The following is a 14,946-nucleotide window of genomic DNA, read 5'->3' on the forward strand; positions in this document are numbered from 1 at the left end:
CAGCAAAAAGAATTAGCATTGCATCTTCATGAATATAAAGTGGCAAGTAGTTAATACATATTAAGAACAATAAGGGACCCAAGACTGAAACCTATGGGACACCATTCTTGATACCTCCCCAGTTAGAGGACTCTGCCAGTTTTTGCAGACTATCTGTACTGTTAATTTCAACCTTCTCCATTCTTCCAGTTAAGTATGAATTAAACCATTTGTGCACTGTCCCACTCATCCCACAATACTTAAGCTTATCTAGAAGAATTTCATGATTGACACAATCAAAAGCCTTTGAGAGATCATAAAATATCCCAGTGGGTAATGTTTGGTTATTCAGTGCATCTAATATTTGATCAGTGAAAGCACTTTAGCATTTTCTTTTGAACAGCCTTTCTGAAAACTAAACTGAGATTTTGTTAGTACTTCATTTTTACAAATTTGTGAATACATTACTTTTTCAAGAATTTTGGATAAAGCTGTCAGAAGTAAGATTGGGTGGTATTTGTGAGCATTAGATCAATCCCCTTGTTTATGCAATGGTTTAACAATAACATATTTCAGCCTGTCTGGAAAAATGCCCTGTTTCAGTGAGCTACTTCATAGGTGGATGAGAATCCTACTTATTTCTTGGAAACGAGATTTTAGTACTCTGTTGGAAATGCCATCAATTCCATGTGAGCTTTTACTTTAGAGTTAATTTATTATTTTCCTAATTTCAGTAGTAGAGGCGAGTTGAATTTTAATTTAATCAAATTGCATGGATATTTCCTCTTCCATACACTGCCTTGCATTTTTAATGAATAGCTCCATGCTATTTTCTCTACAACACTTTAAAAAATGACTATTAAAAATGTTTTCTACTTATGACTTCTTGTTAACAAATGATTCATTGTGTTTGGTAAAAGGACAGTCTTCCTGTGCTCTCAGTTGCGCTGCTTCCCTTTCAACAATATTCCAAATTGTTTCAATTTTATTATCAGATGTACTAATCTCAGACACACTGCACATACTTCTGGACTTTTTAATAACTTTTCTTAATACAGTGCAATAGTTTTTATAATGGTCCACTGTTTCAGGATAATTACTCCTCCTAGCTATAAGATACATTTCCCTTTTCTGTTTGCAAGATATTTCTATCCCTCTAGTAAGCCATGGCTTTTACATGGTTTCTTGCAATTATATTTCACTGTTTTCTTAGGGAAACTGTTTTCAGATATACTCACAAGGTATCAAGAAATAGGTTAAATTTTATATTAGCATCATGTTCTCTGTACATCTCATCCCAGTCTAACTGTTGCAAGCTTTACCTAAAATTTTGAACTGTTAAATCGTTAACTGAACGTTCTATTTTGGAGGACTGTTTTGCATTACTGTAAGGATCTATTTCATATAATGTAACTAGCTGTGCATCATGATCAGACAGACCATTATTAACAGAAAAAGTCTTTACTTGATTAAATTTATCTTCGTCTATGAAGAAATTATGTATCAGTGTGCAGCTTTCCTGTACCACCCAAGCAGTAAAGTCAATAACTGATGTGAAATTGAAAGAACCAAGTAACATTTCACAGTCAGGCTCTTTCAGAACATCTACATTGAAATCCCCAAAAACAATACTTTGCTTTTCTAACAGATAGTACCACAAAGCATCCAAGTTTTTCGAAAATAGTTGAAAATTTCCCAATGAGGACCTATACATGGCTACAATTATAGAAATTCCATTATTTAGTTTAAGCTCACATGCATATGCTTCTATTTGTTGCTCTATACAGAAATTTTTAGTTTCCAAATTTTTCACTCTACGACAGATTTTAACATGTATGACAACTCCTCGTCTCTCCATATTGTCTCTACATGCATGTACTGAAAGCTGATATCCATCTACATTTACAATTTCCACACCTGTGACTATATGATGTTCAGGCAGGCATAGTACATTTATTCCATCCTCAGTTTCTAAATCTTCTAAAGAAACAAGAAACTCATCTACTTTGTTTTTTAATTTCCTGCTACTCTGAAGTAATATATAAACATTACTTTCACTGTGTTTTTATGTCAATCTTGTGACAAACTGTACTGTTATGAGAATCTTGTAATATTTTCACATCTCTAGTACCTGCCTATTTGAACGTCTCATTAAGCTTAATTTCAATAAATGTAGGATGATAGGACACTGATCTTAGCCTAAAAAGCTACTCCTATGAGTTTCATTGCCCACTGTAGATTTTGCTATCATTCCAGACAGTTTACCCTTCCCTTTCCTTTTCAGATTCAGGCCATGTCTTGTAAAGTCCCACTTACTAAAACCATCAACAGGAACCAAACCTATGCCTGACAAAGTAGCTGCCCGAAGCAGCTCATCTAGCTCCATATTGACCCTCCTGACAGAGTTGTTCAATTGGGGCCGGTCATACCGCATTAAAGCAGGAACCAAGCCAATATTTGTATGGGTCGTTTGCAGATGCTATTTTTAGCAGGTCACACTCAATATTGTAGCCCTGATCCCTATCAATGCTGTTTCCCGCTCCCTGCTCTACCACAACATGATCCTGCTTTGTAAAACCCTTGCACAATGATCCTACATCCTCTATCACTTGGCTAAAACATGCACTGGGCTTGAAAATACTTGTGACATAGTATTTGTCACCTAATGTTTCTAGCGGTTCTAGGCGCGCAGTCAGGAATCGCGCGACTGCTACGGTCGCAGGTTCGAATCCTGCCTCGGGCATGGATGTGTGTGACGTCCTTAGGTTAGTTAGGTTTAAGTAGTTCTAAGTTCTAGGGGACTGATGACCACAGTAGTTAAGTCCCATAGTGCTCAGAGCCATTTTGAACCTAATGTTTCGTGCAAGATCTGGCCCACACCTCTTCCATGGCTACTACCTGTCAACAGAGCTTTCCTCCTACTTTCAACTTTTTTGCAACAGTTGGATTCCTGGTGAAAGTCTGTTGACTGTTGACTACACTTACATCTACTTGAGCCTCTTCCTTAGTGGACTGAGGTAGCCAGATAAATCTGTTGTTTGTGCCAATGACGAAATTGTCAGATACTGTTCTCTTTCTGTGGCCCCTGTTCCTTGCTACCACCTTCCACCTGTCGTCACCCCTCTCCCTCTCCCCTAACTTCATCAGTTCCCCCCTTGCACAATCCAGTTCAGCCTGAAGGGCTCTAATCTTTCCTTCCAGTTCCGCTATTTTCCTATCCCTTGAACATAATCTGAAATAGCGTGGAAGAGAACCATTTGCTTCCCAATTCCTATGCCACTACATTCACCCCAATGTAATCATTTGCCACAACAGTTACACATAATCATAGAACTGCCTTTCCTACAGCAGCTAAAACACTTCTTACTCTTTGTTGTTTACAATATTTTTACAAAATTTATCTAGGTAATAAAGGTAATATTATATTAATTACAGATCACATGAGTCACTAAAGTTATATGGAATACTAATGGACGTGTATATTATTAACGTAGTAACATAATGCAGTTAAGGTAACGTTAAAAATCATAACTCGTATACTCGAAAAATTTTGCCCTTAGATCGTATACGCGCGAGACGTCCTTTACGCGTTTTGAAAGGAAATCAAAGATTGAACTTAAAACCTTTAATCCCCATAGTAGATACGGCACTACTAAATATATGTGTAATGAAAACAACCTAAATTCTTCGCTTAATACTTAAAGAAATGTCTTACATTTGTATGTAATCCTCACTCGTTTACCATCGATTGCTGGAGGATGGGCGTCAAAGGGCAAGCGCATTTAGTTATGTGCGACATGGACGCTTAGAGCAATTGCTGCAATTGAATATTGTTTCGAGCATGTGGGTGGCGTATTTCCATTAACTTATACGCCCGAGGAGGACATTACTCGGATTTGGTGGATGACGGCTCTGGAATTTAATCTCGTATTTACGGGTAAAGATTCCAAGTGCAGATTGTAATTACAGAATAATAGGCATTGGCGAACGTTGGACTTGTTTGGGAGCACAGTAGTGTGTGGACTGTATCAAAATTCGAAGCTATCCGCTGATCTTTAGCACCATTGTATTATGTTTAGTTGATTCGATTTTGTTTAAAAGTTTTACAGATGGCCAGCCTACATTGCTAAAAATGTCTGAGTGTACATGACGCAGTCGTTTTTGTTTAGTGAGTCTGAACCCGGTTTTTAATTTATCTGTATTTTTAACTATCCCTTGTTAATTTTATTTTAATTTTGTTAACTTTATTTTAATTTAATTTTGTACTCAGGATTAATTTAAATGTTTTGGTATTAGTGGAAACATTATTTACACCTTGTTTTATGCAACAAGGCGGGGTCATTTCCATTTTATCATATTTTCTTGATATAGCTAAACTTATACTTTACAATTGTCCGTTCCATACTTTCATTTGCTGAGTTTCCAGGTCTCAATTCACATATTAACTATTCATGAATTTTTTTTTCGTTTTGTACATGCGTTAAGTGAAACCTTCTTTGTGTAAAGTAAGGCCTGCATTTCACAGTGTGCCATTTGCAATTACTGTGATAGACGGTCCGCGCCATGTAGTTGCTTCCAAACATCAACGGAAAGTTTCTCAATTTGCAGTCACTTGCAATTTGTTTCTCAATTTTCAACTATTAATGTTACTCTGCCTCGCTCTCACTTTTTTTCTTTCTTACATTTAATGTACCTTCTGGAGGGCCTTTCATGTTGTTTTTGTGACCTGAAATCGTAACGCTACTAGCTAGTCGCTTGCTGTAGTATTTCACGTATCATACACTGACCACTGTTGGGGGGGGGGGGGGGGTCGCAACGCCAAAGAATAATTAATGTAGAGTATTGAAATTTCGGAAATACAGTTGTATAGGTAACATATGTAAGTGACTATTATTGCAAGACCGCATGTTAATTAATGTAAGCGATAGATAAGCCACTGGTGATGTAAAATGCTGATACATTAATAACCAGTGTAACTGCCAGAAGCTGGAAACGCCCCATCGTTGTGTTGTACAGATGCCGGATGTCAATTTGTGGGATGGAGATCCATTCCTCTTGTATTTCGTCGGTCAACACAGGGACGATTAATGATGGTTGTGGATGACGCTGGAGCCGTCGTCCGACGATGTCCCATATGGGCTCGATTGGAGACAGACCGAGCAGGACACAGCAGCCTGTCAACACCCTGTAGAGTATGTTGGGTTAAAACAGTGGCAAGTGGGCGAGCGCTATTCAGTTGGAGAACAGGCATTGGAATTGATTTCATGAAGGGCAACACTGTAGGTCGAATCACACACTCATGTACAGATTTGCAGTCAGGGTGCATGGGATAACCACGAGAGTGTTCCTGCTGTCATACGAAATCGCTCCCCAGACCGAAACCACAGGTTAAGGTAACTTGCGTGAATCTCATTCAAAAATTCAATTTTTTCCATCTTACATCAATATTTAGAGTTTTGTGAACAAAAATGGTAGTTAAATTAATCGATTCGGAATCGGGAATATCTTTAAAAACAAATTTAAATATATGTCGGTAGGCGGCATCCACCGTGTTTCGGCAGCGGTCGGATGTCAAATGGCGTCATTATTATTTTTCCACTTCGAAAAGATACACTGCATAAACGTTTCTTTGTGTTTGCAGCCCTGTTAGCACCCACACCTTCCGATGCTCCTTTGTTTCCCTTTGTATATCTATGGTTTTCTAGAGCCAAAATATTTGAGTACCTAGAGTGAGATTTCTATAAAATATGATCAAAACACTGCAACAGAACGTGTTTCCATAATTGGTGAATTGAGTGCTTTATGTTCGCTTCTAAAGAATTCTGCTGTGTGTGTGCTTTGTGGAAAAGGTGGTATTACAATTGCTGAAGATTTTGAAGGCAGGAAAGGTGTGGCTAGTAAGTCCTATGTGTTTTGTGATTTCTGTGGGGTAACTAAAACTGGGTATTCTTCTAGATTGTGCAAAGGAAGAGTTTATTACACAAATATCAGACTTGCATATGGAATGATATGTATTGGGAAGGGTAGAAAGGCAGCTCAGACATTTTGTGCTTTCATGAATATGCCACCACCTATAAGATCTGAGAAGTATACACAGTTACTTCTTGAAAGACTTGGTCAAGTGAGTGCTGTGACAATGAAGAAAGCAGTAGAAGAAACTACGTTATGCAATGAGGGTGACACTGATATAGCTGCAGCCTTTGATGGAACATGGCAGAAGCGTGGTCACCTATCACTGAATGGTGTTGTCACCTCAATATCCCTGAAAAATGGAAAGGTGATTGAGATAGAATGCATGGCAAAGTACTGCCTTGGTTGCAAAGGAAATAACCAGGATCATGTTTGTTTTCAGAATTTTTCTGGAAGCAGTGGTGGAATGGAATCAAAGGGAGTTCTCAGAATCTTTCAAAGGTCAGCAGAGAATTATGGTGTATTCTATGTGAAGTACATTGGAGATGGAGACTCGAAAGGGTTTGGAAATGTGTTGGAAAATATACCTTATGGAAGTTCTGAAAAGTTAGAGTGTGATGGTCATGTCCAAAACAGGATGGGTACACGTTTACAAACAGATGGACAAACTGAAACTCTATTATGGTTTAGCCATAAGAAGCAATCTAGACAATACTGAGGTCATGAAGAAAGCAGTAGGGGCTACCTTTTTCCATAAAGCTTCTATGGACGACCATCCACAGCATGTTCTCTGTGACAGTAGTGTAGACACAAAAAAGCAATAGCAAATGGTGAGACTTATGCACACCAGCACTCCCTGCCATCTGAGGTATTGGAAGCAATGAAGCCCATATACAGGGACCTAAGTGACACTAAACTATTTTCATGGTGCTTACGTGGAAAGACACAAGACTTTAATGAATATTTCAACCATGTGATATGGGAATTCCTGCCTAAACCTGTGTTTGTTGGTTTCAGTACTACGACGTTAGGTGCATCAGATACAGTTATTTGCTTCAATATTGGGGCAGTTAGCTGATGTGACGTTTTAGAGTTGTTGGGTCTAACTCCTGGTTTCAATATGAGACAAGCCACTTTTGAGAGTGGCCGAAGGCAAGAAATGGGTTCTTGAGGCAACTAAAGAAGCCAGAATAGCAAATAAAAGCAAGAAAAGGAAGAGAGAAGATGAGGAACACACAAACCAAGAATATTATGCAACTGGAGGGTTTTAAGAACAGAGGTGACTAAGACATGAAATGTACCTTTAAACTGAATTTCCGAAGAATCAGATTTTCTGACATGTTTATTTTATGCAAAAAAGCTATTTGAGCTAGAGGTTTGAAATTTTTTGTGATATTTCAGGCTACCATTTGGAGAAAAGTAGACTACAGACACCAGCTTACTATCGCCAGGAGGAAAAATGTACCCTTATTAATTGTTAAAAATTACCTTAATTTCTATTGTCTAATTTATGTATTTATCGTATGAAAACTATTGACTGAAATCATTTGGTTGTAGTCTACTTTTTAGATAGCAATGTCAGAAATGTGTGGACAAAGTTTTAAGCACCTAAGGAAAGTAGTTAATAAGTCTATAGACTAAAAACATAAACTGTCAGGAAAAATTTTAAATTACTGACCAATATAAATGTTTACATAATAAAGTTTATATCAAAGCTATTCTGATTATTCTTATGCCAAAATCTTCATCCTTAAAACACTTTCATGGAAGTAAAATTTTTTTGTATTCAGAGTTCACATTATGTAGTTAGACCCTCATAAACTTTATGAAAATTCTTACTGTTTTTCCAGCCATTCGCTGGCTAGTAACCTTAAGTTCACTGTCTCTAGCATGCAGACAGACTGGTTGTGGGCCCTCAAGTGACCTTCTCCTAACCGACAAATGGCCGTCACTGGCACTGATGCAGAACCATATTTCATCAGAAAACACAATAGACCTCCATCCTGCCCTCCAATGAATTCTCGCTTGATACTACTGAAGTCGCAAATGGCAGTCGTTCAGAGTCTGTGGAATGCACACTAAAAGGTGTCTGGCTTGGAGCTTTCCTTGAAGTAACTGATTTGTAACAGTTCTTTGTGTCACTGTACTGCCAGCTGCTGCTCAAATTGCTGCTGCAGCTGCAATATGATGCGACAGAGCCATACACTGAACACGACGGTCTTTCCTCTCAGTAGTGCTACGTGGCCGTCTGGAGCCTAGTTTTCTTGTGAACATACATCCTCGTGGCCACTACTGTCAGCAGTCATGTACAATGGTTACACTCCTGCCACATCTTTCTGCAATATCGCTCAAGGAACATCCAGATTCCCGTAGTCCTGTTGCACTACTTTGTTCAAACTTAGTGACATGTCTTTGTCGCCTTGAAGGCATTCTTGACTATCATCAGCTCACAACGTCCAGTCTCAAAGGTAATTAACGCTCACAACAGTTACGACGTGTATTTAAAGCAAAAATGATTTGTGTCCTCGTGGTGACGCTAGTAGCAACACTCTTACGTGGCTGGCGCGAAAATTGATTCAACCTCAATCTTTCAGATGTATAGACACGCCAGCCAACATCCATTTATGTTACACAACTCCTTCTTGGTGTTACCATTTTTTTCCGTCGGTGTATTTTACTAGTTCCTCCGTTCGCATGGTTACCTGTTATCGTTCCTATTTATCATCATTACTTTTGTTAGAAGTACTTACCGAGCGGGCCCAAGCGGTAGTTGACAGTGACCAGTATGACTCCATATGAGACGAGAAAATCAGGCCCGAACTCACGACCATCGCCGCTCCCGTGTGAGAAACCGCCGCCGTGGACCCAGAACATCACGGGCAGCGCTGCGCCTTCCTCCGGAACGCCAGGCACGTACACGTTCAGGTAGAGGCAGTCCTCCGACCCACTGCCGTCCTCTTGTACACAGTTGCTGCCATATTCTGTGGCGTTGAACACGCCCTCCCAGCCCTCTACTGGTCGTGGCGCCTGTCAGAAATTAATTTTTGGTTTCAAAATCGCAAGAAAATGTCGAAGACTGCTCGTATTATATTGATATTATTCACAGTGGTAACTTCCTTCAAACACTGGACTGTTTTTGTTGATACTCGTAGCTATTTTTACAAATATTTACATACTCTTTGCTGATATTTAGTGCGATTATGCTTACAGAGACGAAGACTTTAGTTTGTATGATTCATCTTCAGTATCAGCTATATGATGTCCATAGGTCTTAAATGATGGGATGAGAAAAAAATGTTCCTTAATGACAAATGAACCTCATTGTATGACATATCGTTCGTCAGTGTTTGTCAATGAGGTTCTCAAACACCCTGTGCAATATCTTCATGAGCAATTTTACATCCTCTGTTGTATAAAGGCAACCTCTACACTTATACATAAATTGAGTTCTTCTACATTATTTATCCATGTCGCTCTTCCAGGTTTTCCAATAAAGTCCATTCACTTTACATTTGATTGCCTTCTCTTCTTATCTCTTGGAATGAAGCCTAGTATTTCCTTGTTCCACCTACCACCCATCCTTCTGGCTATATTTTCCATTCCATTTTCTCTAGTTTGTTCCCTGGCTCATTTATTTCCGTTCTGCATCTTCTTAATAATTACAGGCACGCATCTCCTCTTTGCTGGCTTACCCCAAAACCTGTAGCAACACTGATTTAAGCCTTAGTTCATCTTCATGCTAGAAGAACACAGTACACAGCCCTCTAGTTTACCAAAATCCCTGCAGTCAGATAAATTGTTTTTATTTCTATTCCTCTCGGTTTAGTAGCTGTCTTTCACTGTCGGAAATACAAAACTTCATCCTCTGATTCTATGATTTCATTTCGATATGTTGGTTATATAAGGGGCAATCAAAAAGTTTCTGTTCGAAGGCCGTACAGTCAAAAATCAGTATTTCAAGCAGGCAAAATAGCCATGAACATTGAGCCAATCATCCCACAGACGCACCAGGGTGAAGAACCCGTCTGGTAAAACACCGTGTCCCACTGCGTGAAGTAGTCCGTAACTGCCTGGTCAACACCCTCTTCCGAAGGAACAGTAGTGATGATCTCATGGGCAGAGATCAGCACTATAGGGCGGATGCTTGAGTGTCCTCTGCATTACGACGTGCGTTATCACGAAGCAGCAGCACTCCTTGTCGCAGTTCTCCCAGACGTTCCGCCTTAACTGCACGCCGTAATTTCTCCGGAGTAGCGCAGTACCGATACCCAGTGACGGACGTAGCAGGTTCCTTGAAGTCAATAAACAATGGGCCCCGTAATCAAAGAGCCGGCCGCGGTTGTCTCGCGGTTCTAGGCGCTCAGTCCGGAACCGCGGGACTGTCACGGTCGCAGGTTCGAATCCTGCCTCGTTCATGGATGTGTGTGATGTCCTTAGGTTGGTTAGCTTTAAGTAGTTCTAAGTTCTAAGGGACTGATGACCACGAATATTAAGTCCCTTAGTGCTCAGAGCCATTTTTGAACCGTAATCAAAGAACAGGGTGAGCATCCGCTTTCCAGTAGATTTCTGGCTCTTCATCTTCTTGGGATGAGAGAACGATGGATAACACCAGTGCGCTATCGACGACTTGCTAGTTGTTGCCCGTAATGTGGCTGGCCTCCCAGATCGACTGGCGTCTTGAGCCGCATCGCGACGGGCTCGGAACTTGGCGTCCCGTTGCACAATGGTGGCTTTCAATAGCCTTGTTGCCTCCATGTACATTACTCATTCTACGATTAATGTCTACCGGTGTTTGTTGTTCGCCAGCCCAGAAAAGAATAACAGCATGTTGCTCCTGTTTGGGCACATTTCTCAATAACGTCGCCATAGTTCACATTTCCAAATTCACCGCACGCACATCGGAAAGACACGAAGCCACATTAATCCCTTTGCCTACATGTCTGTGATTCTTTTCCCACGGTGGACCACGTTACGTTGCACTTATGTTTCGTCAACGAACTTTTTGATCGCCTTTTATACATTATTCATGTTTTATGGGTAGTGATTTTGAAGACTACATTGATAATACTTTTGTTAGCTTCTCTTCGCTACTGAACTCCATCTGCACTAAAGACAAACAGTACAGCCTCATCACCAAAACGAAGATGCCTCATATATCCACCGTTAACTCGTAGCCGTTTCTACTTTCCAGGTTAATGATGTGGAAATATACTTTATGACTGCTTTGAATAGTTTTTGAAACACTGAATTTTGGTAGCTAACTTATCTTTCAATTCTGAATATCTCACTATCCAGCTGAATTCTAATACCAGGCCGACCACTGACATATAAAAGTTTATTCTTCTGCTTAACAACGTAACATATGACAGCGCCTGTCCCACGTGACCTACGAGTACATCTTTTTAACTTGTTGCGAGAAGTGACTCTAATGACATCGTGGGGCAGGGCCACTAATAGTGAGCGTGAACAGAACCAACTAAAATAGATCCCAATGTCTAGTTCAGAGTTTCATGATGTGCAGCTACCTTCGCTTAACATTTTTAACTGATCATCATCGTCATCATCATCATCATTTAAGACTGATTATGCCTTTCAGCGTTCTGTCTGGAGCATAGTCCCCCTTATAAAATTCCTCCATGATCCCCTATTCAGTGCTAACATTGGTGCCTCTTCTGATGTTAATTCTATTACTTCAAAATCATTCTTAACCGAATCCCGGTACCTTCTCCTTGGTCTGCCCCGACTCCTCCTACCCTCTACTGCTGAACCCATGAGTCTCTTGGGTAACCTTGCTTCTCCCATGCGTGTAACATGACCCCATCATCTAAGCCTGTTCGCCCTGAATGCTACATCTATAGAGTTCATTCCCAGTTTTTCTTTGATTTCTTCATTGTGGACACCCTCCTGCCATTGTTCCCATCTATTAGTACCTGCAGTCATCCTAGCTACTTTCATATCCGTAACCTCAACCTTGTTGATAAGGTAATCTGAATCCACCCAGCTTTCGCTCCCATACAACAAAGTTGGTCGAAAGATTGAACGGTGCACAGATAACTTAGTCTTGGTACTGACTTCCTTCTTGCAGAAGAGAGAAGATCGTAGCTGAGCGTTCACTGCATTAGCTTTGCTACACCTCCCTTCCACTTCTTTCACTATGTTGCCATCCTGTGAGAGTATGCATCCTAAGTACTTGAAACCGTCCACCTGTTCTAACTTTGTTCCTCCTATTTAGCACTCAATCCGTTTATATTTCTTTCCCACTGACATTACTTTCGATTTGGAGATGCTAATCTTCATACCATAGTCCTTACATTTCTGATCTAGCTCTGAAATATTACTTTGCAAACTTTCAATCGAATCTGCCATCACAAATAAGTCATCCGCATATGGAAGGCTGCTTATTTTGTGTTCACATATCTTAATCTCACCCAGTCAGCCTATTGTTTTCAACATATGGTCCATAAATAATATGAACAACAGTGGAGACAGGTTGCAGCCTTGTCTTACCCCTGAAACTACTCTGAACCATGAACTCAATTTATCCTCAACTCTGCTGCCTGACTATCCATGTAAAGACCTTTAATTGCTTGCAAAAGTTTGCCTCCTATTCCATAACCTCGTAGAACAGGCAATAACTTCCTCCTAGGAACCCGGTCATATGCCTTTTCTAGATCTATAAAGCATAGATACAATTCCCTCTTCCACTCATAACACTTCTCCATTATTTGCCGTAAGCTAAAGATCTGGTCCTGACAACCTCTAAGAGGCCTAAACCCACGCTGATTTTCATCGAGTTGGTCCTCAACTAATGCTCGCACTTTCCTTTCAACAATAGCTGAGAAGATTTTACCCACAACGCTGATTAAAGAGATACCTCTGTAGTTGTTACAATATTTTCTGTTTCCATGTTTAAAGATTGGCGTGATTACTGCTTTGGCCAGTCTGATGGAACCTGTCCCGACTCCCAGGCCATTTCAATTATCCTGTGCAGCCATTTAAGACCTGACATTCCACTGTATTTGATGAATTCCGACTTAATTTCATCCACCCCAGCTGCTTTATTGCACTGCAATCTATTGACCATTTTCTCCACTTCCTCAAATGTTATCCTATTTCCATCATCATTCCTATGGGGGACAAGTAAGGAGCCTCCACGAATAGTATGTGAATGCAATACACATAGTGAGGCGTCCCCTGGGAGGTTGTATACCGGCTGATCCTTTCATTCCAGGAGCAACATGACAATCCTACAGAAAAGGACCTTATCAGGCCCAGCATTGAAGATTATCTCTGTAAATATTGAAGGCCTGTCTACACGCAAAGAACGTCTACTACAAGACCTCTGTCAGAAAGAGAAATGTGACGTCCTGTGTCTACAAGAAACTCACAGAGATAGCACACTCAAAAGACCAAAGATAAACGGCATGCGACTAGTAGCTGAAAGGCCAAACCGACAGTATGGCAGCGCAATCTTTACCAGGCCAAACATACAGATCCTTTCAAGCAGTATAAACGACATCAATGATACTGAAGTGCTAACCATTGAACTTAGTGACTTCACTGTTACATCAGTGTACAAACCACCAACTGTGGACTTTTCCAGCTCCAACGTAAACAATTTTAACAAAGACAGAATTAATTTTGCAATCGGTGATTTCAACAGCCACAGTACGCAGTGGGGCTACCAAGAAGACGACGACAATGGCACGGCTGTGATCTGCTGGGTCGAGCTAAACAACCTAAAACTGATACATGACAATAAACTGCCTGCTTCCTACAACAGTGGCAGATGGGGAAGAGGTTATAACCCGGACCTCATCTTCGTAAGCCATCAAGTAACGTCCCAATGCTCAAAAGGAGTTTGCTCACCAATACCAAACACCCAGCACCGTCCAATAATGTGCCAGATCACATCTGTTGCTAAACCCCATAGCGTACCTTTTCGCCGTAGGTCAACCTTTCCAAACCTCATGGAAGATTCTGTAAACAACCTAACACCTGAACCAAGATTCTATGACAATTTCGTGAAGGCTGTGCATTGGTGTTCCAAGCAATCGATCCCTAGAGGATGCAGAAGCAATTATGTTGAAGGCCTTACGCCAGAATTAGAGGACCAGTTGCAGCAATACCTGACACTGTTTGACGCAAACCCTCTATCCGCGGAAACTATCACTGCGGGCGAGCAGCTAACCGAGTCACTAGCTAAAACCAGGAGAGAGAAATGGCTGAGGACAAGAGAGGAATTGGACATGAAAAGGAGCAGTCAGAAAGCCTGGACACTCCTTAAACGTCAGAACAATGACCCGACCTTCTCTCCTGGACATGCTCCCGTCACAGCCTACCAAATAGCCCATCAGCTTCTCAAGAATGGGAAACCCGACACCAAAATCAGGAAGTCGGAGACCAGAATAGACAGGATTGAACACCAAGAAAGTTCAACTCTGACCACCCCTCTCATAATGGCAGATCTGGACAAAGCCATAGCGAAATACAAGCTAAGGAAGGCCCCGGGCCTCTACGGGATTTTTGTTGAACAGATTAAACCCTTTGGTCCTACCGTTAAACAATGGCTACTGAAACTGTTTAGCAATTGCATGGAAACATGTCAGATTCCCACAATCTGGAGGAAGGCTAAAGTTACTGCCATTTTAAAACCGGGCAAAAATGCTGATGACTCCAGAAATTTTCGACCCGTATCACTTCTGTGCCATATCTTTAAAATCTTTGAAAGAATACTCCAGGATCGCCTCTCCAGTGCCATAGAACCCTGCCTAATCCCCCAACAAGCAAGTTTCCGCCCAGGGAAAAGCACTACATCTCAGGTAATTAACCTCACGCAGCTGATTGAAGACGGCTATGAGAACCGGAAAATAGCCGGTGTCGCCTTTATAGACTTGACAGCCGCATATGACACCGTCAACTTACGTCTGCTAATGAAGAAGCTGTATGCCATTACCAGGGGCTTTAAATTCACATCCACAGTTAGCAGTCTGTTAGAGAACCGTAGGTTCTCTGTGGAATTCCGATGGATGCATAGCAGGTGGCGGGCCTAGAAAA

At 40.8% G+C, this 14,946-nt stretch overlaps 1 protein-coding gene across 1 annotated transcript in view; it reads right to left on the bottom strand.

The window, feature by feature from the left end:
* LOC126355907 (acetylcholinesterase-like) overlaps positions 1-14,946 on the bottom strand; it is a 132,770-nt gene that overhangs the window by 92,841 nt on the left and 24,983 nt on the right. Inside the window, exon 3 of the mRNA XM_050006419.1 lies at positions 8,640-8,916. Coding sequence (XP_049862376.1) covers positions 8,640-8,916 — 277 coding nt within the window. The remainder of the gene's footprint in view (positions 1-8,639; positions 8,917-14,946) is intronic.

This window comes from Schistocerca gregaria, chromosome 3, assembly GCF_023897955.1.
Source record: "Schistocerca gregaria isolate iqSchGreg1 chromosome 3, iqSchGreg1.2, whole genome shotgun sequence".
Taxonomy (NCBI): Eukaryota; Metazoa; Arthropoda; class Insecta; order Orthoptera; family Acrididae; genus Schistocerca; species Schistocerca gregaria.